Source organism: Bufo gargarizans, unplaced genomic scaffold (genome assembly GCF_014858855.1).
Source record: "Bufo gargarizans isolate SCDJY-AF-19 unplaced genomic scaffold, ASM1485885v1 original_scaffold_1519_pilon, whole genome shotgun sequence".
NCBI classification, from domain to species: Eukaryota; Metazoa; Chordata; class Amphibia; order Anura; family Bufonidae; genus Bufo; species Bufo gargarizans.
The window spans coordinates 34,215-59,013 of record NW_025334394.1 but is presented as its reverse complement, the minus strand read 5'-3'; the positions used below and the strand labels follow the sequence as shown (position 1 = coordinate 59,013).

At 45.3% G+C, this 24,799-nt stretch overlaps 1 protein-coding gene across 1 annotated transcript in view; it reads left to right on the top strand.

The window, feature by feature from the left end:
• Positions 1–18,162: 18,162 nt before the first annotated feature.
• Positions 18,163–24,799, top strand: part of LOC122923370 (E3 ubiquitin-protein ligase TRIM63-like) — a 31,802-nt gene continuing 25,165 nt past the window's right edge. Inside the window, exons 1-3 of the mRNA XM_044274160.1 lie at positions 18,163–18,488; positions 18,744–18,907; positions 19,037–19,208. Of these exons, the coding sequence (XP_044130095.1) occupies positions 18,330–18,488; positions 18,744–18,907; positions 19,037–19,208 (495 nt within the window). The 5' untranslated portion in view covers positions 18,163–18,329. The remainder of the gene's footprint in view (positions 18,489–18,743; positions 18,908–19,036; positions 19,209–24,799) is intronic.

Sequence of the window (24,799 nt, the reverse complement as noted above, 5' to 3'; positions counted from 1 at the left end):
AAAAAATGACCGGTGAAATCCGAAAGGTGCTCTTTGGAATGTGTGCCCCTTTGCCCACCTAGGCTGCAAAAAAGTGTCACACATGTGGTATCGCCGTACTCAGGAGAAGTTGGGGAATGTGTTTTGGGGTGTCATTTTACATATACCCATGCTGGGTGAGAGAAATATCTTAGCAAAAGACAACTTTTCCCATTTTTTTATACAAAGTTGGCATTTGACCAATATATTTATCTCACCCAGCATGGGTATATGTAAAATGACACCCCAAAACACATTCCCCAACTTCTCCTGAGTACGGCGATACCACATGTGTGACACTTTTTTGCAGCCTAGATGCGCAAAGGTGCCCAAATTCCTTTTAGGAGGGCATTTTTAGACATTTGGATCCCAGACTTCTTCTCACGCTTTAGGGCCCCTAAAAAGCCAGGGCAGTATAAATACCCCACATGTGACCCCATTTTGGAAATAAGACACCCCAAGGTATTCAATGAGGGGCCTGGCGAGTTCATAGAAAAAAAAAATTTGGGCATAAGTTAGCGGAAATTTTTATTATTTTTTAGTTTTTTCTCACAAAGTCTCAATTTCTGTTAACTTGGGACAAAAATTTAAAACTTTCATGGACTCAATATGCCCCTCAGCGAATACCTTGGGGTGTCTTCTTTCCAAAATGGGGTCATTTGTGGGGTGTTTGTACTGCCCTGGCATTTGAGGGTCTCCGCAATCATTACATGTATGGCCAGCATTAGGAGTTTCTGCTATTCTCCTTATATTGAGCATACAGGTAATGAGATTTTTTTTTTCCGTTCAGCCTCTGGGCTGAAAGAAAAAAATGAACGGCACAGATTTCTTCATTCGCATCGATCAATGTGGATGAAAAAATCTCTGCCCAAAAAAAAAAAGGAGGGGAAAGGCGTCTGCCAGGACATAGGAGCTCCGCCCAACATCCATACCCACTTAGCTCGTATGCCCTGGCAAACCAGATTTCTCCATTCACATCAATCGATGTGGATGAATAAATCATTGCCGGGATTTTTTATATTTTTTTATATATACAAAGTGTTTGCCAAAGCATATGAACACCGCCACCTCCTCAGCTCATATGCCTCGGCAAACGTATCTTTTACTGCAGAGGAGAAATCTCGTCTTGCAGCGCCGCATACACCGACTTGTGTGTAATCTGACAGCAGCGCAATGCTTCTGTCAGAATGCACATCAGTGCTGCAGCTAGTCGATCGGTTGGTCCACCTGGAAGGTAAAAAAACCAAAACAAAAAAGAAAAAACCAGGCCGCAATGCAATAAATTTATTAACTTTATAATAACTTTAGAATAGAACATATAAACTTTTTTTAACTTTTGAAACTGAACTTTAACTTTTTTGCTTACTGGTGGGTTTTTTTGTGTTGTTTTTTTTTACCTTTTATAGGACAAACCTCTCCTTCCCCATGGGACAATGTGCAAAGCGCAAATCGCCCAAAGATGTGGCGAAGTACATTATGCACTTTATCCCAGGTGAAAGGAGAGGTTTGCAGCAGCTCTGTGTGTAAATGGGCCCTAATAGCCTTGTGTGCCTGTCCTGGTGAGATGTGATCCCTATGCTAGGTGTACCTGTGTGTGGTACTTCCGGAAACACTCTCCAAAGCATAGGGCAGGGTGGTCAGGGCAGTCAGGACAGAAATAGCGGGTGTCACGCCTTATTCCACTCCTGCTACAGACACGACATCTTTTTCGGGGTGACGGTTGGGTTGAGGTACCAGGAACGACATTGGGGAAATGTCGCTCGTGTAGACGGCTAACTACACTGGTGGATGGGGCCACGGAACCTTCTGGATACAGGAGGTTCTCGATGATCTCTTCCTAAAATTTGAGGAAGGATCCTGTTCTCCCAGCCTTACTGTAGAGAACAAAACTATTATACAGAGCCAATTGAATCAAATATACAGACACCTTCTTATACCAGCGTCTGGTGCGTCGGGAAACTAAATACGGAGACAACATCTGGTCATTGAAGTCCACCCCTCCCATGAGCGCATTATAGTCGTGGACACAGAGGGGCTTTTCAATGACACGGGTTGCTCGCTCAATTTGTATTGTCGTGTCTGCGTGAATGGAGGAGAGCATGTAAACGTCACGCTTGTCTCTCCATTTCACCGCGAGCAGTTCTTCGTTACACAAGGCAGCCCTCTCCCCCCTTGCAAGACGGGTGGTAACGAGCCGTTGGGGGAAGCCCGCGCGACTAGTTCGCGCGGTGCCACAGCAGCCAATCTGTTCTAGAAACAAATGCCTGAAGAGGGCCACACTTGTGTAGAAATTGTCCACATAAAGATGGTACCCCTTGCCGAATAATGGTGACACCAAGTCCCAGACTGTCTTCCCACTGCTCCCCAGGTAGTCAGGGCAACCGACCGGCCCCAGGGTCTGATCTTTTCCCTCATAGATCCGAAATTTGTGGGTATAGCCTGTGGCCCTTTCACAGAGCTTATACAATTTGACCTCATACCGGGCGCGCTTGCTTGGGATGTATTGTTTGAAGCCAAGGCGCTCGGTAAAATGTATAAGGGACTCGTCTACGCAGATGTTTTGCTCAGGGGTATACAAATCTGCAAATTTCTGGTTGAAGTGGTCTATGAGGGGCCGAATTTTGTGGAGCCGGTCAAAAGCTGGGTGGCCTCTGGGACGGGAGGTGGTGTTGTCGCTAAAGTGCAGGACGGCCTCAAATCGTGCCCTGGACATAGCAGCAGAGAACATGGGCATGTGATGAATTGGGTTCGTGGACCAATATGACCGCAATTCATGCTTTTTGGTTAGACCCATGTTGAGGAGAAGGCCCAGAAATTTTTTTATTTCTGAAACTTGGACTGGTTTCCACCGGAAAGGCTTGGCATAATAGCTTCCCGGGTTGGCGGATATAAATTGAGTGGCATACTGATTTGTTTCTGCCACAACTAAGTCCAAGAGCTCCGCAGTCAAGAACAGCTAAAAAAATCCCAGGGCCGAACCGATCTGAGCTGTCTCAACCCGAACTCCAGACTGGGCGGTGAAAGGGGGAACTACAGGTGCGGCTGAAGTTGGGGACTGCCAATCAGGGTTTGCCAGCACCTCTGGGATTCTAGGGGCTCTACGGGCCCGTCTGTGCGGTGGCTGCGACGGGGTAACTAATGCACGTGCCACCGTACCAGCTTCAACTGCCCTTCTGGTGCTCGCCACTTCACCATGTTCTACGGCAGTGCTGGTACTAGGTCCAGGGAGGGCTGCGCTGCTGGTGTATGCCTCACCACGTAATCCGACAGCGCCAGCCCCACTCTGCTGCCCTTGAAGCGGATCCTGCACAACCTGTGGTCTAGCGACACGGGGCCGGGTACGCCTGGTGCTATCAGGGACCTCAACCTCCTCGTCCGAACTTTGGGTCAGAGTGCCACTGCTTTCTACAGGTTCATATTCTGAACCGCTAGATTCATCAGATGAGGGTTCCCATTCCTCATCCGACTGGGTCAGAAGCCTGTAGGCCTCTTCAGAAGAATACCCCCTGTTTGACATTTGGGCAACTAAATTTAGGGGTATTCCCTGAGACTACCCAAGAAAAAAAGCAAGCCTGTCTTACAAATGGGAGGCTAGCGAAGTACCGGAGGCCGCTGCGGTTGATAAAAAATATCAAAACAGATTTTTTTTATCGCCGCAGCGCGTGTAAAGTGATTGTGCAGTGATCAAAAAAATAATAATTTTTGTCACTGCGGCGGGGCGGGCGTGGGTGAACGCACGTGTGGGTGACCGATCAGGCCTGATCGGGCAAACACTGCGTTTTGGGTGGAGGGTGAGCTAAGATGACACTAATACTATTATAGATCTGACTGTGATCAGTTCTGATCACTTACAGATACTATAAAAGTACAAAAGCTGATTAGCGATACGCTAATCAGCGAATAAGTGACTGCGGTGCGGTGGGCTGGGCACTAACTGATCCCTAAACTACCTAACTAAGGGGCCTAAACTATCCCTAAAACCTAACAGTCAATACCAGTGAAAAAAAAAAGTGACAGTTTGCACTGATCACTTTTTTCACTTTCACTAGTGATTGACAGGGGCAAGAAGGGGTGATCAAGGTGTTAATTGGGGTGCAGGGGGGTGATCTGGGGCTAAGTGTAGTGTTTGGTGCTACTCACTGTGAAGCCTGCTCCTCTGCTGGATCCAACCGACGAAAAGGACCAGCAGAGGAGCAGGGAAGCCATTTAACACATCATATTTACTAATATGATGTGTTATATGGCTTCTGATTGGATTTTTAAAAAATCAGCAACCTGCCAGCGACGATCATTGGCTGGCAGGTTGCTGACGTGACCCCCCTCTAACTTTTGCCGGCCCGCGATGCGCATGCGCGGGCCGGCAAAGCGTGTCATCTCGCGTCTCGCGAGATGACGCGTATATGCGTGACTCTGCGCAGCGCTGCCACCTCCGGAACGCGAATCTGCGTTAGGCGGTCTGGAGGTGGTTAAGGTGAAAAATTGTTTGATCCTGAAGGGGTTAAACATCAGTCCCAAAACACAAATAATCTGAATAAACCAGGCCTGGAAAGAACCGCATCTAAGATGAACAATGGATCTAATGGCAGAGCAAGCCATACGAATTAGTGGCAGAAGTGTAACCACTGTGCCAATTGATTGGTTTGACTTTGGACCAGGGGGGGGGTTATTTTGATGCCCCCCTGGTTTACATTCTTTAACCCCTAAACAGGGATCTGGTCTATGACGCAGGAGGATGACCGGACCGCTACCTCCTGTGACGGTCCCGGTACACTTAGCAGTTGACCTGCAATGAAACAGAGATGCTGGTGCAAGGCACCAGCAATCTGGTCATACAATATAGAACACTGTTCAGACACCAGACCAGGATACAGGATTATAGACAGATATATACAGGGGAAAAGAAAAGAACAGGAGGCAGCGCCTCGTGTGTAGAACCGTCTGTCTGGTTATTGCAAAAATCACAGTTTATGCTTACCATATAGGGTTGTGAGAAGTCACAACGCCTGTGAATCGCCTTGCTGGTATATTCCCGTCCAGCGTTTGGGTTTTTTCTGCATCTGCTGCCGCGGTCTGTGCCCTTTTTCCATTGGTTGCGGAGTTTCGGGATTGGAAGAAATGCAGATGATAAGAAAATCAGACCTTTTACAGCGGCGCTGATGCAGAGGAACTCAGGACTAAGATGGTGTAGGTAAAAGAGTTCTTTATTCAAAGGACTGTCAACGCGTTTCTGGGGCGAACGGCCCCATTCATCAGGACAATAAAACGTACATATAACAGACATGTGATTGTTACTGTTTTATTTATGCTGTCTGTTTGAGCGTGATGTGCACGGCCAGTGAGGGGGCGGGGGAGGGGTCCAGGGGGGGGCGTGATAGGAGGTGTCTGGAGCGTGGGAGCAGCCTTCGCTAATGTGCCAAGTGTGGCTGCGATGTTTGTGGGCGGTGTTCCAGCGGCATGACGCGCCTCAGAGTAACAGCCTGAGCTGCGGATGCAGGACTTCGCTACTCTTGGGACAAAAGTTAAAATCTGGATGCATGCTAACAATAAGTAAATAAATATTAGGCAGATCCAGATTCTTGAACAGAGAATAAAACATAAAAAGGCGCTGAATATAAATAAATAAATGAATAAAAGGGGTTCAGGATTAGCTGAATGATACTAGGCTATACTAAAATCAAAATATAAGCAATATAAGGAAATATAAAAAATATAAAATGTAAGAGATACCAGCGAAGTAGCTGGGGGCTTTTTCTTTTTATCCTATGATATAGGATATTTGGCTGATTTCTACTACTGTGACCATTGGGCGTTACCCTTGGTTGCCTTAGTGATGCCCCTAATTTTTTTTTCCCATGATATACTGGGGGTCATGATGTACTTTTTTTTTTATATATCTCGTTAAGTTGCCATAAGTTTTGGTACAGTATGAAAATGACACTGGCAGTGTCAACTGTAGTAGACAGGACAGTCTGACCCTATTTGCGTGATATCTATGTGTCCAATATTTTATTTGGAGAATACAGCGCTTAATTCTTTCGTCTGAATTTTTTTTCTTCTATTCAGTTGTATGGATTATAGGATGGTCTCACTAATCTAGTTCAATCCATATGGGGTCAGAGTGTCCAGTTGGTAAATCCAATATACCTCCCTTCTCTAGGCACTGTGTATCCACACCCCAAAAAAATAAACATGTGCTAAATATTACTCCCATTGATCACATACCCGATAATCTATACAATAGGTTCAGTAGCCTCCAGAGAAGGCTCATGATTGCATAAATAAAACAGTAACAAACATATGTAAGTTTTATTGTCCTGATGAAGGGGGCCGTTCGCCCCAGAAACGCGTTGACAGTCCTTTGAATAAAGAACTCCTTTACCTACACCATCTTGGTCCTGAGTTCCTCTACATCAGCGCCGCTGGAAAAGGTCTGATTTTCTTCTCATCCGCGTTGGATAATAGACAGAGCCACATGGCCATGAACCAATTAAAATCAGGATACACAAAACATACAATGTTACATTGCCTGGAACTCATGCAGAACTGATGCATGGCACCCACAAACAGATCAGGACAAACAAAGACATATAAAATAGAAATGTGGTACATACAGTGGGATGCGAAAGTTTGGGCAACCTTGTTAATCGTCATAATTTTCCTGTATAAATCATTGGTTGTTACGATAAAAAATGTCAGTTAAATATATCATATAGGAGACGCACACAGTGATATTTGAGACGTGAAATGAAGTTTATTGGATTTACAGAAAGTGTAGTATAATTGTTTAAACAAAATCAGGCAGGTGCATAAATTTGGGCACTGTTGTCATTTTATTGATTCCAAAACCTTTAGAACTAATTATTGGAACTCAAATTGGCTTGGTAAGGTTAGTGACCCCTGACCTACATACCCAGGTGAATCTAATTATGAGAAAGAGTATTTAAGGGGGTCAATTGTAAGTTTCCCTCCTCTTTTAATTTTCTGTGAAGAGTAGCAACATTGGGGTCTTAAAACAACTCTCAAATGACCTGAAGACGAAGATTGTTCACCATCATGGTTTAGGGGAAGGATACAGAAAGCTGTCTCCTAGATTTCAGCTGTCTGTTTCCACAGTTAGGAACATATTGAGGAAATGGAAGACCACAGGCTCAGTTCAAGTTAAGGCTCGAAGTGGCAGACCAAGAAAAATCTCGGATAGACAGAAGCGACAAATGGTGAGAACAGTCAGAGTCAACCCACAGAACGGCACCAAAGATCTACAACATCATCTTGCTGCAGATGGAGTCACTGTGCATCGTTCAACTATTCGGCGCACTTTACACAAGGAGATGCTGTATGCGAGAGTGATGCAGAGGAAGCCTTTTCTCCGCTCACAGCACAAAAAGTGCCGATTGAGGTAGGCTAAAGCACATTTGGACAAGCCAGTTTCATTTTGGAATAAGGTGCTGTGGACTGATGAAACTAAAATTGAGTTATTTGGCCATAGCAATGGGTGTTATGCATGGAGGAAAAAGAACACCGCATTCCAAGAAAAACACCTGCTACCTACAGTAAAATATGGTGGTGGTTCCATCATGCTGTGGGGCTGTGTGGCCAGTGAAGGGACTGAGAATCTTGTCAAAGTTGAGGGACGCATGGATTCCACTCAGTATCAGCAGATTCTGGAGACCAATGTACAGGAATCAGTGACAAAGCTGAAGCTGCGCAGGGGTTGGATCTTTCAACAAGACAACGACCCTAACCACTGCTCAAAATCTACTAAGGCATTTATGCAGAGGAACACGTACAACGTTTTGGAATGGCCATCTCAGTCCCCAGACCTGAATATAATTGAAAATCTGTGGTGTGACTTAAAGAGAGCTGTCCATGCTCGTGTAACGGTCAGCAGAGGAAGAGACCGTAGAGCAGGACTCAAGTACAGTGCAGCAGACAAGGAGGCTGAAGTAGAAACCGGCTTTATTAAAAGAGAACTCTAACTGCCGGAGAAGCAGATTTACAATATGAACAGCTTGAGAATTCACAATAAAGATAATGGAAATTTGCATAAAGAACACAAATGAATCACAAACACAAGTACAGACAATAGCAGGCTACTCTCTTCTAGATAGTCCTATCTGTCCCCGCTACCCGGGGTGCACCTCTACGGTGCACTAAACTAAATCCTATTCCACTATGTCCTAGTTCAGGTTAGCATCAGTGCACTCACAGTTCGGTGTCCGGCACATGCAGGCAGATACAGTCTGGGTCCCGATCTGGTTGCTTGCTTGCTTGCTTCAGCGTGGCTCAGCTCTGGCCTCTCTTTGTAGTCTCTGTAACTCTGGTTAGAGATAATCAGCAGCTCTGGACGTGTAATCAGGCAGGGCCTGGAATTCACTCACAGTTCCTCTGGTAAGTGCCTCACACTACAGCAGACAGCACACAGATACTGTGTCACAGCAGGCAGGGAGAAATCGCACAGCAGCGTACCTGTTTGGTGGAACCCCTGCAGTAAGCCTACTGGATCTCCGGAGGTCCTGGCTATCTGTTACGACCTGACTCTCTCCACTAGGAACTGCCAGTCTGGATTCATCCACCACAATAGGAGGTTCGGGTGTGTCCGAGGGCCCCTCTCCATTACGGGCTGGCAATGGTTCTGTGACAGTGCCTTCATCACCTGTAACCTGGGAGGCTTCTTCAGTGTTGGGAGCAGTCCACCAGTCTTCACCATAATCTCCATCAGAGATAACAAGTTCTGAGTATGGGGCAGGAGGAGGTGTCCTCTGAACAGGTGCGGGATCTTTGGACCGGCATGGCCGTAACATATTCCTATGTAGAGTCCGTGAAGCAAATTCCTCATTCTCAACCTGCACTTCGTAGACCGGACCATTAGGGTACACTCTCTTGATCACTTTATACGGCTGTACTTCCCAACGCTCACTCAACTTGCCTCTGGGACGTTTCTCTCGTACCAGTACCCGATCCCCAGGCTGCAATGGAACCTCCTGAACTGGAGGACGGTCTGTATGAGCTCTCTCCTGTAACCGCTGACCTGCCAACCGGCGAATGGTCTGGAGACGCCGACGGTGTTCTTTCACCCATGAGGTGGTTGATCGCTCTATTAGGTCTTCTGGCTGTTCTAGGTTTAATTCCACGATCTCTCGACCAGCCCTACCGAACAGTAACATGTATGGGGTGTAACCGGTGGTGGTGTGGACACGATTATTGTAAGCCCAGACTAATTCTGGCAGGTAGTCAGGCCAGTGTGCCCTCTTGTCTTCCTCTAGCGTCCTCAGCATTTGCAGCAATGTGCGGTTAAAGCGCTCACAGGCTCCGTTTCCTTGGGGATGATAAGGAGTTGTCCTGGATTTTTCAATGCCGTACAGTCGATGTAGCTCTTCCATCACTTTTCCTTGAAAGCACGCCCCTTGATCTGAATGGATCCGCTTTGGACACCCATAGACCCGAATGAAGTCTTGACAAATGGCTCGTGCAGCGGACTCGGCCGTCTGGTCCCGAGTTGGGGTGACTACTGCAAACTTGGAGAAGTGGTCGATCATGACCAGGCAATTCTGTGGACCTCTTGACGATTGTCCCACAAGAAGATAGTCTATCATCAACACTTCCAGCGGTTCTGTGGTCTGGATGGACTGTAGGGGTGCTCTCTGTTCTGTACTCTTCGTGAGTTCACACACTCGACACTGTCGGCAAACTTCTTCAACTGTGGCCTCCAGTCGCGGACAATACACATAACGCTGCAGCCACTGGTATGTCTTGACTGGCCCGAAGTGAGCTCCAAACTCATGAGCCTCTTTGGCTATCTCCCGTGCCATTCTTCTGGGTATCACTACCTGCCACCTCGCCTCTAGGTCGGCAGGCTGTTGCCACTTGCGGAACAAAACAGCTCCATGCACTTCCAGTCTGTCCCATTGATGTAGAACGGACTTCATCTCGGCATCCAGATCAGTCCTTTCTTCTTTGTTGGGTTTCCTGCACTGGGTTACCCAGCTTTTCATTTGCTGCAGTCCAATGTCTTCATCTTGCAATCTGCCCCATTCTTCATTAGTTCTCCCCAATGCTTTGGGTAGCTTACGGGCCTCCCCACTTGTCTGGGCCGCGACTGTTGGGGGAGCGAACTTGCGGAAGTCAGGAGTTTCATCTTCTTCCTTTTGTTCATCCATATCCCCTACTGGAGTTTCAAAAGTAACCCTCGAGAGACCATCAGCATTAGTGTTCTCTGTAGCGGAGCGGTAGCGAATTGAGAAGTCATACTTTGCGATGCGAGCCGCCCAGCGTTGCTCCAGGGCTCCCAACTTGGCCGTACCCAGATGGGCCAGGGGATTGTTATCCGTCCGTACGAAGATCTTAGCTCCTGTCAGATATCCTGCAAATTTCTCCGTCATAGCCCACACCAGGGCAAGGAGTTCCAGCCGGAAGGAACTGTAGTTATGGGGGTTTCGCTCCGTATCTCGCAAGGATCTACTGGCATAAGCGATCACTCTCTCATGTCCATCCTGTACCTGCGACAGGACTGCCCCAAGTCCGTAGAGGCTGCCATCAGTAGCTAAGATGAATGGTTTATCAAAATCGGCATAAGCCAAGATGGGGGCCGATGTCAGGGCTTCTTTCAGGGCCTGGAAGGCCTCTTCCTGTTTCTGTCCCCAGGGGATACTTTGGCCCTTGGGTTGCCCAGCCGTTCCTCTCAACAACTCATTCAGAGGGCCCGCTATTTTTGCGTAGTCTTTGATGAACCGCCGGTAGTACCCAGTCAGTCCCAGGAAGGCCTTCAACTCACGCAGTGTTCTCAGCACTAGCCATTGTCGTATTGCAGCCACTTTGTCTTGGGACGGTAGCACTCCGTCTTGGGACACCCTATGGCCCAGGTACTCGATCTCCCTCTTGAAGAGATGACACTTCTTTGGCTTTACCTTCAGGCCATGGGATCGCAGTCGCTCGAGTACCTGCCCTAGCCGATTCAAGTGTTCTTGAAAAGTAGCAGAGTATACAATGATATCGTCTAGGTATATCAGAGTGGCTTCAAAATTCAGGTCTCCCAGGCATCTCTCCATCAGCCGCTGGAAGGTTCCAGGGGCATTAGTCAGTCCGAATGGCATCCTGTTGAATTCAAATAACCCCATGGGGAGTATGAATGCTGTCTTTGCCTTGTCCTGCTCAGCCACTGGTACTTGCCAGTACCCACTTGCTAGATCCAGGGTGGAGAAGTATTTGGCTCGTCCTAGAGCCGTCAGAGACTCCTCGATGCGTGGCAGAGGATATGAGTCTCGCGCAGTGCAAGCATTCAACCGCCGGTAATCCACACAAAATCGAATAGTGCCGTCCTTCTTCTTGACAAGCACCACTGGGGCTGCCCAAGGGCTCTGGCTTCCCCGCACCACTCCGGAATCTATCATCTGTTTCAATAGCGTCTTCACTTCCTGGTACAACTTGGGCGGAATCTATCGATATCTCTCCCGAATTGGTGGAGTGTCCCCCGTCGGTATCTCATGTGTGATAGCATTCGTGCAGCCAAAGTCATCGGCGTGGCGGGCAAACGCAGCCTGATTCTCCCACAGCATGGTTTCAACTGCTCGCTGTTGGTCTAAACTGAGAGCCTTAACATCTATCTCCATTTGATCCAAGATGGTTCCCCTATTCCATTCTTGGGTCGGCGCCTCTTCTGCACTGGCAGTAACTGCCAGGGTCCGACCAGCATCCCCTACCGGAGCTAGAGTCACTTCTCTCTGACTCAGGATTTCTCCCTGATGTAGGTACACACGAGCCAGTTCCACCCCTGGCGTCAAGGGAACTTCTAGATATCCCACATTCACAGCTCTTATGGGTACTCGTCCATTCTGGACCACTCCCAGTGTCCGGGCCACCAGGACGTCCTGACCCAGCTCTCCTAGGCCTGTTGGTTCAACGAACACCTCCATGCCTTCAAGATTACGGAAAGTTCCCACGGGTAACGTCAGCACGGTCTCCCGACCAGGGGGAAGGGTGAAGGTAGCCTTTCCTGGCGCTCGGATCGTTCCCACCGCCTGGTGTGCTGGTACACTTTTCTGTGTTCCACAAAAACGGATTAGCCGTTGAAATGCTTTCTGGGTAGGTTTGTGCGGGGTGGCTTGTTTCCAGTAACCCGGCCCCCGTTTGGTGAACATGATCTGATCCAATTCTCGCAGGATATTCATGCCCATTATCACCGGCACATCTTCTTTGAACGTTTCGGGGACCAACAAGATACCTTTACGCCCCACTTCCTGTCCACACAGCCGTACATTCATCCACACGACCCCTGTGACAGGAATCTGTTGTTGGTTAGCCGCTGTAACCCGGACCAGTGTCTCTCGTTCTGGCTTGGCCAGCGCTTGAAAGTAACGGTAGAAGAATGACTCGGGCATAGTTGTCACCTGAGACCCAGTATCCACTAAGCAGTCGACAGGAACACCTTCGAACTCAGCTCGTATAGTGGGGCACCCTGCGACCAGGTGTTCGGAGCTTTGCTGGGTAACTTGGCTCTCCACCTCCCCTGCAGTACGCCCCACTACTGCAGGGGTCAGTAGTTTAACGGCGGCTCTTGGCGTCCAGCTGGATTATTCCGACACTCTCTGGCGAAATGTCCTAGATCTCCACACCGCCAACACTGTGCCCCTTGACGGCCCACTTTTAGCCTGCGAGTGGGAGGTGCCCTCAGAGCTTGGCTGAATGGCCCCACTGAAGGGTAATGAGGGGCTTGATGGTATGGTAAACTAGCATACGGGCATTCGGGTGTAGGAACCCACGGAGTCGCCTGATAGGTTTGTTGTCGGGCTGGATAGGCAGCCTCAGTAGTATGGCGCGACTCTATCCGTTTCTCCAGGCGTGTCAACTTTTCGTGCATGGCACTCAGGGAGCTCTGCAAGTCTTGTACCACTCTGACCAGGGCTTCCTCATTTCTTGTAACCCCGGGGGGTGTAACGGTCTGGGTCCGTATTACTCCAGAAGCATAGCCGTCTTCTTTGTTTCGCGTTACGGCCTCTGCCAAAATTTGTCGAAAGGTTAGGGTAGGGTCTACTCTGACTCGTTCCCGCAGAGCCTGTTTCAGGGGATTGCTGTAGAGCCCCAGAATAAATTGTTCCCGCAGTATCCGGTCTATGGGTCCCATGCCAGTAACCCCATCTGCCTCTTTTTTTTGTACCTCGGCCAACACTTCCTGTAGGGCTGTAGCGTACTGAGAGACACCTTCGTCTTCCCGTTGAATCCGGTAAAAAAACTTCGCCCGGAGGTGCCCTGCACTGGCTGTTTCCCCATATATTTCTTCCAGGAATCTCACCATCTCTTGCAATGTATTGCGCATGGCTTCTGGTTGTAGGAGAACATTTCTTCGGGGCTCACCCTCGAGAGCGGCCAAAGCAATTTCTACTTGTAGTTCTGGGCTGACATTGTAAATCCTAACAGCACTCTGTAACCTTGTCACCCAGTCTGACAGTGTCATGTTCTGGCCATCAAATTTGGGTAGCAAGTTGAACAACGTGCTAATAGGAAGGGCCCTTGCAAGGGTTCCACCATTGCCTGAGGTACTCACATTAACATCATGCACATTGCCTTCAGCCGCCTCCATCTCTGTAACTGTACCCTGCTCGCAGCGCCACTTGTAACGGTCAGCAGAGGAAGAGACCGTAGAGCAGGACTCAAGTACAGTGCAGCAGACAAGGAGGCTGAAGTAGAAACCGGCTTTATTAAAAGAGAACTCTAACTGCCGGAGAAGCAGATTTACAATATGAACAGCTTGAGAATTCACAATAAAGATAATGGAAATTTGCATAAAGAACACAAATGAATCACAAACACAAGTACAGACAATAGCAGGCTACTCTCTTCTAGATAGTCCTATCTGTCCCCGCTACCCGGGGTGCACCTCTACGGTGCACTAAACTAAATCCTATTCCACTATGTCCTAGTTCAGGTTAGCATCAGTGCACTCACAGTTCGGTGTCCGGCACATGCAGGCAGATACAGTCTGGGTCCCGATCTGGTTGCTTGCTTGCTTGCTTGCTTGCTTCAGCGTGGCTCAGCTCTGGCCTCTCTTTGTAGTCTCTGTAACTCTGGTTAGAGATAATCAGCAGCTCTGGACGTGTAATCAGGCAGGGCCTGGAATTCACTCACAGTTCCTCTGGTAAGTGCCTCACACTACAGCAGACAGCACACAGATACTGTGTCACAGCAGGCAGGGAGAAATCGCTCTAATCTTCCCTGTGGATCTCCCTCTCAGTGCACAGCGTCCTTCTTCCTGTGTACTCAGCCACCTTCAGCCCAGGCTCTCTGCTCAGCCCGGGAAAAACACTTAACTCCTTGTCCTCTGGAAACAACTCCTCTCACTGTCCTACTCAGCCACAGTGGCCTCTGGTGGCTGGAGGGAAACATGACAGTCTGCTATATATATATGTGTTGGAAATGTTGCTGGATGATCAGGGCTGCCTCTTACACTCGGAAGCCATCAAACCTGAATGAACTAAAGATGTTTTGTAAAGAGGAATGGTCCAAAATACCTTCAGCCAGAATCCAGACTCTCATTGGAACCTACAGGAAGCGTTTAGAGGCTGTAATTTCTGCAAAAGGAAGATCTACTAAATATTGATTTCATTTCTTCTTTGTGGTGCCCAAATGTATGCACCTGCCTAATTTTGTTTAAACAATTATAGCACACTTTCTGTAAATCCAATAAACTTCATTTCACTTCTCAAATATCACTGTATGTCTCCTATATGATATATTTAACTGACATTTTTTATCGTAACAACCAACGATTTATACAGGAAAATCATGACGATTAACAAGGTTGCCCAAACTTTCGCATCCCACTGTAGCCTGGAACCCATGCAGAATGGGGAGCATGGCATTCCCAGACAGACTAGGACATGAAAACATTGATGAATAACCAGGCTGACCACACAAGTCAGAGCAGAGACAAAAACACACTTTTCAGGACAGCAAGCACCCTGCATTTAGCATACTGACTGAACTACAGGCATGCCACACACAGGTATAAATAGCCAGGTCAATTAAGGATCCTGACCACCTGGTAATCAGACACAAACACAGGGAAACATTAACCCTACATAGACAGGGAAAACACAATTCACAGGGTACCATTCACACTATAGAAGACCGCAGCCAGCATGCACCACACAAGCAACCAGCATGCACAGGAACATAAACCGTAACCAGTACACAGCATACACAGACAACCAAAAGGGTAACAATGTTTTGAACTTTTGACTTTCCATATCTCACCATCTACTACAGCTTTGAATGTGAGACTACCATAATTTTATAGACAATAATCTTGGCTATCTCATACATAAATTAGAGTTGCAACTATTTAGCATATGATTAGTTATGCAGATTCTCGTCATGTTAAAGCTCCTAAAATTAGAAATTTTTATTTTTATTATTTTGTTGGAATTTCATAAATCAACCTTTGGCTTTCAACACTGCCTGAATCCTTCTGGGTATTGTCTCGATCAGATTCAAGTATGTCTGACCTAAATCTTTTTCCAGGTCTCTTCTACGTGTTCTCAATGTTGGTGCATACTGGTTGACTAATTTGGGTACAAATACAGCTTTTTCTTCAACTCTACCCACAAGTGTTTAATTGGGTTAAGGTCTGGGGACTGTGGGGGCCAATCCAGCACCTCTACTTCATTGTCATTGAACCATTTCTTTGCCAATCTTGACGTATGCTTCGGGTCATTGTCTTGCTGGAACAATATGTCGTCCTTTTCATACCCATAGTACTCAAGTGTATGAAATAACTCGTCTTGCAGGATACTCAAATATAGCTCAGCATTGAGACCACCATCAATCTTGGTCAAGTACCCAATGCCTTTGGCTGTGAAACAACCCCATATCATCAGACTTCCTTCACCAAACTTGTCAGTTCCTTCCATTTCTCGATCAATTAGCCCCCTTTTCCCTTGCACCCCAGACCCATTTCCAGACCCATATTGACTTTCGTCTCATATCTCCAAATCACCTGTTTCCAATCTTTTACTTGACACTGTAAGTACTTTTTTGCAAACTTGAGCCAACGCTTTTTATGACGATATTGAAGTTGAGACTTCTTCTGCTTTTTTTCAACATTCCAGCCTTGTGTAATGCAAGTCGCACAGTGCTTGCATGGATGTTTGTGATCTCACTATTACTGTCGTGTTTGTCATGCCAGAACTGATAGACCTTGTGATGAGCCGACTTGTTGACTCTGATATTTTGCCTGGACATCCACCTCTTGGCTTTGGAATAGATGGACGGACTTCATTTCATATTCTTCCAACTGTCAAGGCACTCACTCACAATTTTCTTGGCGAGATACTGCTATCGATGAGCTGGATGAGGCGGTTTCTCTTTTCTTGGGAAATCTTCTTCATGGCTGCTCCTCGATTCAAAACAGTGACTTTTGCTTCAGAATCAAGCTAATAACAGACTGAGCTTTTAGTGAATGTGAGAACAGGTTGAAATTTGTAGTATGCAAGAAGAAAAAGATTGTTCTACCTCCAGGAGCAAAACAGTAACAATGCAGTTACATGGCAAGAATCTGCATAACTAATCATATGCTAAATAGTTTCAAGTCCAATTTATGTATAAGATGGCCAAGATGTTTGTCTATAAAATTATGGTAGTCTCACGTTCCAAGCTGTAGTAAAATGGTGAGATATGGAGCCTGAAAGTCAAAAATTCTAAACATTGTATATTTGTTACCCTTTTGCTCGTCAGTGTACAAGCAACTAGCATACACAAGAATTTCAACTGCAGCCAGTATGCAAGTGCACAGGCAGCCAGCCTACACAGCAACACTGTCACAGTAAACTGCACTGCAATATATACACAAGGAGCACAATATTCACAGGACACAGTTCACATACTAAGAAAGCCACAGCCAGGATATACCACTCAAAGCAACTAGCATATAAAGGAAGGTAAACCACAGCCAGTACGCAAAACACAAGCAACCAGCATACAAGGAAACGTAAACCGCAGCCAGTACGCAAGAGTGCATGCAGGCAGCCTACACGGCAACACAGTGTCACAGTGAACCACACCAAATTGCCACCTCGTGCCTCCCCCTCATTTGATAGCCCCTGCTTACAGTGCAACTAAAATCTTATTTGCATAAAAAGAAAAATAAGAGACCCTTAAAGATTTCCATTGATAATACACTAAAGACAGTAATTACTATCCCAAACAAAGTGTCACGCCTTGCTCTGTGAATGTGCGGAGGTCTGTCAGACTGGCTGCACATGTCTAACTTCTCTGTTTCTTTTTGTTTGGGTTTGAGCTGGATACACCTTCCCTTATGTGTACTGGGTTTGATTGTTAGTGAGGCTATTAATCCCTCCTTCCCTCAGTGGCCCGTGTGGGTTATAGTTCTTTCCTGTAAGCTCTGGATGTGTTGTGGATCGTCTGCTCCAGCTCTGCTCTAGATAAGTCCTCTCTGTTATTTCCCATTGTGTCTTTTATCTAGGCCTCTAGGGAGACACTTGCTTCTTCTGGGTTTGAAGAAGCAAGTTGCCTCTTCCCTTTTTCCTACAGCTTAGGGTTTGCCCAGGGTTTATAGGTTTAGGTACGAGGGTATGTGCATATCCACCATTAGGGTATGCACATGGGCACAGCAGTTTAGGAAAAACTTTTAGGGATCACTAGGAGGTGACCCTTTTCTCCCTAGCTTTTGCCCCTAGTCATTTGTTCTGTTTGTTTTCCTGTGTTTGGTTATTTCCCCGCTTACCTACCTATCGTGACACAAAGACTATTTGGGATTTCTACTTAAAGCTAAACTAAATTGCTATGTAGGTTTGCTTCCAGGAGATATAAACACTGATTTCATTAAAATGATTGATATATTTTCAGTCTTATCAGAAGCTGGAAAGATCATGGATGCAGTTGCCATAAATCTAGACCTTTGTGGAACTGTTTGTATGCTTGGCAAGGAAAAACAGGTTCACATAATGCAGGGCGATCCTGTTTACAGAATGTGCTCCCACAGATTACTCATTGCTTCATGTGACAGCTCGGAGAACTGTCAGGGACCACAAGAAACTTGAACCTACAGGACAGACAAAGGAATGTGTGACATGTCCTTCCCCACCATATGCATGTGACCAGCACACAAGTTATATATAGGATGGTCACAGTGGGGAACAGAGAAAACACAAGCTAACCCTGGAGTAAGAGACATTCATAGGAAGGACTTCTGCGACAAAAGTCACATACGGAGAAGAAACATCTTCACAGGTCTGGAGAAACAGAAATCAGAGTAAGAAAAAAGTTTCAAGTCTATAGACTTTGTAGGATTATAAAGGACTATGGATTACAATGCAGACATTATCCGGGACAATAATCCTATGGACAGTTTGGAGAAACAGCTAATTTGCCCTATATGCCTTGAAATGTTCAACAAACCTGTGGTGATCTTGCCATGCCAACACAACCTGTGTCGGAAATGTGCCAATGATGTATTTCAGGTAAGGAGATATGTGACCTGTTAGTACCAAAATGGATCCTCTATAGATCATAGATTTCATGTGTTTTATGAATGCGTCATGTGAACCACAGTTTTGACTTTTGTCCTTGTGTATAGCTTTTTTATACACTGTGCAGATGCACATATTGTTACCTTTTAGATATCAAACAGAAATTTATACTGTTTTTGTTTTATCATGATATAGAGATTTTCACACAGATTTGTTTTTTAACACTGACTTGTTCTATCACTGTAGGCTGGAAACCCATACTGGCCTACACGATCTTCTGTGTCTGGTGGAAAATTTCGCTGCCCTACGTGTCGTCATGAGGTCATTTTAGACCGTCATGGAGTTTATGGGCTTCAGAGAAACCTGCTTGTAGAGAACATAATAGATATCTACAAACAAGACTGCAATAGGTAAGCATCCCAAGAATATTATACACAAAAGCTAAGCTGTTATTTCTGTATGCTTTTAACATAACATTTTGTATTATCCCATTTCTATGTCTGTTAACAACGCCTTTGTTCTCCTTTACAAATGACTAGTCGACCTGAGAAAAAAAAGGAAAATCATCCGATGTGCGAAAAGCATGAAGATGAGAGGATAAATATTTACTGCATAACTTGCGAAGTAGCAACCTGCTCCATGTGCAAAGTATTTGGGGCTCATAAAGACTGCGAAGTTTCTCCCCTCCAGAACATATATCAAACTCAGAAGGTTAGTGACCCATAACGGTCTAGACGTATGATGCACAGTATGATGTAGCACGTACATACAAATGCATGTAGTCTTGCTGTACTACTGACAGTGCTATAGAGAGCTCTTGCAATGTTTCAATAGAGGCCTCGTAGAAGCAGATCCCAGCCAAGTCACCTATTATTTTTAGAAAGATTTGAGACTGCAGCCAGGTCTCACAGGGGACACAGCTGTGCGGGGGTGGGAAGCAGAACAGGTTGAAGAGGGACATTTTAGATGAAAGCCGTTAATGGTTATACAGCATTAATATCAAATATTCTTTTGGAGCTATCCCCCAAATAATTTATTTTAAAACTAATAAAAATGGGTACAATCAGTGTACTAACTTTTAAAACATGCGGATACTCTGAAGCTGAAGACTGTTGCATTGCTTTCTCCATTTTTAAACTTAATTTAGAGGGAACCTGTTATATGGAACATGGTAACCAATCCGCAGACAGCGGTTTCTAGAGCAGAATAAACTAAGCAGATTGATATTCAGTTTTAAAGAAAATATTTGGTGTAACAAGTAGTTTGTTGATTTAAATCCTTGCTAAGGGCTCATACACACTTGTGCGAACCATGCCCATATTGCGGCTTGCAAAGAGTGGGTCCACAATATACGGGCACCGGCCGTGTGTGCTCCGTATCCATTCAGTTGATACGGAGAGACGGATACAGAGCAGAGGCATGGAGCGGAAGCCAACAGAAGAGCTATGGAGCGCTCCCATGGGATTCCGGTCCGTGCCTCCACACCGCAAATAAATAGAATGTGTTCATTTTTTTTGCGATGCAGACTGAAACTTGTGGACCGCTGACCCATTCAGGTGAATGGGTCCATATTTGCAAATGGCGGACACATAGCCGGTGCCAATGCATTGCGGACCGCTATCTGCAGTCCATGGCACAGGGTGCACACGTTTCTGTGCATGAGCCCTAATTCTGAGTTTAGTAGTCCAGCGAATTTATCTTGTCAGTGCTTCACAGCTATCTCTACTTAAACACTTATACTTGGAAGGCTGTCAGTCAATGAGTGGGACCACCCATTTGACTCCTAAACATAGAAAAAGCAGGAATGTAAATGAAAAAAAACACAAATGACACTGAGAGGGGAACTCATTAAGACTGGCATTTCATACCTCCTACCTACTATAAAAGTGGTGAGTGTAGCCTAAACGAGCAAAGAGTGGCACATTTTTGTGAAAAGCAGGAATCCACGAAAATATACAACCTTTTGTTGCCACTTTTCTGGAACTGGAGGCTTGATAAATTCCCCCCAGAATCTTTTCTTAACAGATTGTTTGAGATATATGTCTCAATCTTTTCATTTATTGCCTCCCGCCTTTGGGCAAATAAAAGTACTTTACATTTCACTTAATTTATCTCCAGTTGCTGCTTTCTCAGATTTCACTGAGGGTCACATGACCTGTGATATCAGCTTCTCTCCCTGCTCTGATGATGTTTTGTGCACAAGTCTGAGAGAGCAGATCTGTGCCTGTACACGAGACGTCACTGTGCTGGCCACGCCCCCCTGCACTGCCAGCTGCTGCTTATTGCTCATTCCCTGGATTCTTGAGGAAAAAGCTGAAGGCTTTACTGAGTAGCTGCAGGCAGTGAGGCGACAAATGCTGGGCACAGGAGCTGACAGAGGAGTTCTGCAGAGCATTGCACAAGAACAGGTAGGGGGAAGATCCTGTGTGTATCAGCAGTGTCATTGTACAGCTGGGACTGTAGTCCTACAAATACAACATGCTGCTGTGTCATGTCACTAAGGGCAGCACTTGTATTCATTACCTTTGCAGAACAGGGGGAGGGGCAGAGATTGTTGTTATTACAGGTAAACAAAGGGCCAGAAGAGAACCAGGGAAATGAGGAAATATAGATTTTCTTTTTGCCTAAAACTTGCTTAGCTTAGGCTACTTTCAAACTCACATTTTGGGCGGATCCGTCATGGATCTGCAAAAATGGATCTGTTACAATAATACAACCGCATGCATCCGTCATGAACTGATCCGTTTGTATTATTTGTAACATAGCCAAGACGGATCCGTCTTGAACTCCATTGAAAGTCAATGGGAGACAAATCAGTTTTCTATTGTGCCAGATTGTGTCAGAGAAAACTGATCCGTCCCTATTGACTTACCTTGTGTGCCAGAACAGATCTGTTTGGCTCAGTTTAATCAAGCAGGCAGCGTTTTGGTGTTCGCCTCCAGAGCAGAATGGAGACTGATCGGAGGCAAACTGATGCATTATGAGTGGATCCTTTTCCATTCAGAATGCATTAGGGCAAAACTGATCTGTTTTGGACTGCTTGTGAGAGCCCATGACGGATCTCACAAACGGAAAGCCAAAACGCGAGTGAGAAAGTAGCCTTTATATATTGCTACCCATCAGATTTACAGTGCTAGATATTTCATTTTCATAACTCAGACAACCCCTTTAAGATGGCCCTACATATTCAATAAATCTTGGCTGAACCCAACTTTCCCCTGGCAGGGGAGATAAGTATTAGGCAGTTGGATTTTAACTACCCAGTGCTTTGATTCTTGGGAAAATGTATCTGTTCAGCATCCACGAACATTTGCATGGGGGCGGAGGTGTGCAGAGATACGTGTTGGCGGATAACTGACAGCTATCCAGCCAGCCTTACACATTAAAGAAGAGTTATCACCAGGCATGCAATATCTGTTTTAATTGAAAAATGAACACTCCCCTAAAAAAAAAATGATAAAAAAAACTTTGTAAATAGAAGTCATAAAAAACAACAACTTTTGTACAAGGTCTGCATTCAGGATGCAAATGACTGTAGGAGTCGGGTCTGAAGTTCCTGGTTTGGATTTTCTACAGTAGCATGCCTAGTGTAGAGCCGATGATGATTATAACTGCTGTATTGATGCAGGAGACAACACTCGTTCTGACTCTGTATGCTGTTGTGGGAATAAGCTAGGCATATCATTGTAGCAATGCTGGTTGTTCTCAAGACTCCAGAACTGAACTTCACCTAGAGAAGTCGCCTTTCCCATGTAGTAACTATCTTCTGGTAAACAGATGGTAGGGATGAAATGGATAACAATTGGATGGTCGCAATAACATTATGTAGAATGTATCAACACTGGCATGCAGCAGTTTCTACAAACCGGATTCCAAAAAAGTTGGGACACTATGCAAATCGTGAATAAAAACTGAATGCAATGATGTGGAGATGGCAAATGTCAATATTTTATTTGTAATAGAATGTAGATGACAGATCAAACGTTTAATCCGAGTAAATGTATCATTTTAAAGGAAAAATACATTGCTTCAAAATTTCACGGTGTCAACAAATCCCAAAAAAGTTGGGACAAGTAGCAATAAGAGGCTGGAAAAAGTAAATTTGAGCATAACGAAGAGCTGGAAGACCAATTAACACTAATTAGGTCAATTGGCAACATGATTGGGTATAAAAAGAGCTTCTCAGAGTGGCAGTGTCTCTCAGAAGCCAAGATGGGTAGAGGATCACCAATTCCCACAATGTGGCGCAGAAAGATAGTGGAGCAATATCAGAAAGGTGTTATCCAGCGAAAAATTGCAAAGACTTTGCATCTATCATCATCAACTGTGCATAACATCATCCGAAGATTCAGAGAATCTGGAACAATCTCTGTGCGTAAAGGTCAAGGCCGTAAAACCATACTGGATGCCCATGATCTCCGGGCCCTTAAACGACACTGCACCACAAACAGGAATGCTACTGTAAAGGAAATCACAGAATGGGCTCAGGAATACTTCCAGAAACCATTGTCAGTGAACACAATCCACCGTGCCATCCGCCGTTGCCAGCTGAAACTCTACAGTGCAAAGAAGAAGCCATTTCTAAGCAAGATCCACAAGCTCAGGCGTTTTTACTGGGCCAGGGATCATTTAAAATGGAGTGTGGCAAAATGGAAGACTTTTCTGTGGTCAGACGAGTCACGATTCGAAGTTCTTTTTGGAAATCTGGGACACCATGTCATCCGGACCAAAGAGGACAAGGACAACCCAAGTTGTTATCAACGCTCAGTTCAGAAGCCTGCATCTCTGATGGTATGGGGTTGCATGAGTGCGTTTGGCATGGGCAGCTTGCATGTCTGGAAAGGCACCATCAATGCAGAAAAATATATTCAGGTTCTAGAACAACATATGCTCCCATCCAGACGTCATCTCTTTCATGGAAGACCCTGCATTTTTCAACAAGATAATGCCAGACCACATTCTGCATCAATCACAACATCATGGCTGCGTAGGAGAAGGATCCGGGTACTGAAATGTCCAGTCTGCAGTTCAGATCTTTCACCTATAGAGAACATTTGGCGCATCGTAAAGAGGAAGGTGCAACAAAGAAGGCCCAAGACAATTGAACAGTTAGAGGCCTGTATTAGACAAGAATGGGAGAGCATTCCTATTTCTAAACTTGAAAAAAACTAGTCTCCTCTGTCCCCAGACGTCTGTTGAGTGTTGTAAGAAGAAGGGGAGATGCCACACAGTGTTGAAAATGGCCTTGTCCCAACTTTTTGGGGATTTGTTGACACCATGAAATTCTGATTCAACATATTTTTCCCTTAAAATGGTACATTTTCTCAGTTTAAACTTTTGTTCCGTGATTTATGTTCTATTTTGAATAAAATATTAGAAGTTGGCACCTCCACATCATTGCATTCAGTATTTATTCATGATTTGTATAGTGTCCCAACTTTTTTGGAATCCGGTTTGTACAAAGAAGTAAACTGACCGATAGATGAAAGGAACTAAATGATGATGGGAATATGGATGAAGGAGATGGTAGACCGTCAATGAAATACATGGGAGATAGTAAAGGAATACTGGTTGAGAGAGGATGAAAAAAGGTGAACAGAAACAAAGATAAAAGAATAGACAAAGAACAGACACTGATCCTGATCAGTAAAGTAATAAAACAAAGACAAACTTAGCAAACAGACAATAAACAACTATCAATAACCTCAATGCTAGCAGCAATGAAATACAGGAACACTACAGATCCTAAGTTACACAGACACCACATAAAGAAACCAGAAAACTATCCAAGGATTGTGGATACAAACGCGCTGCACCCAGAAACAAAAGAGCATAAAACATGAGCATTTAAGGGAAGGTTAACCAATCAAAACTCTTCCCTAAATTAATTAGGCTAAGCAAGAAGAATCACCTGACCAAATATCAGGTACAAGTTACATAACAACTACCCCAACAATACCAGTAAACAGGCAGGAATAAGGCAACAGAGAAATCCCTGTCGCCTGTAACCGTCATGATCTCCAAACCAGGAAGTCTAGACCTGACTCCTGCAGTAAGTCTGGCCTGAACGCATACTGAATACTGAAGACAAGACTCAATGTTTTTTTTAACATTATTAATGAAATGTATTTACATCATTTATTTTATTTTTTATGAGGGCTGGCTAATGAGTTTTCAGTTAACAGTGCATTTCTGGTGATAATCCCTCTTTAAAGTCTCCTACCTTGGAGCATTCTTAGTGGATGACATTTGATTTATGCCTATTTAAAAGGTAATTGGCCGTGTTGGATTTTTTTCTAATA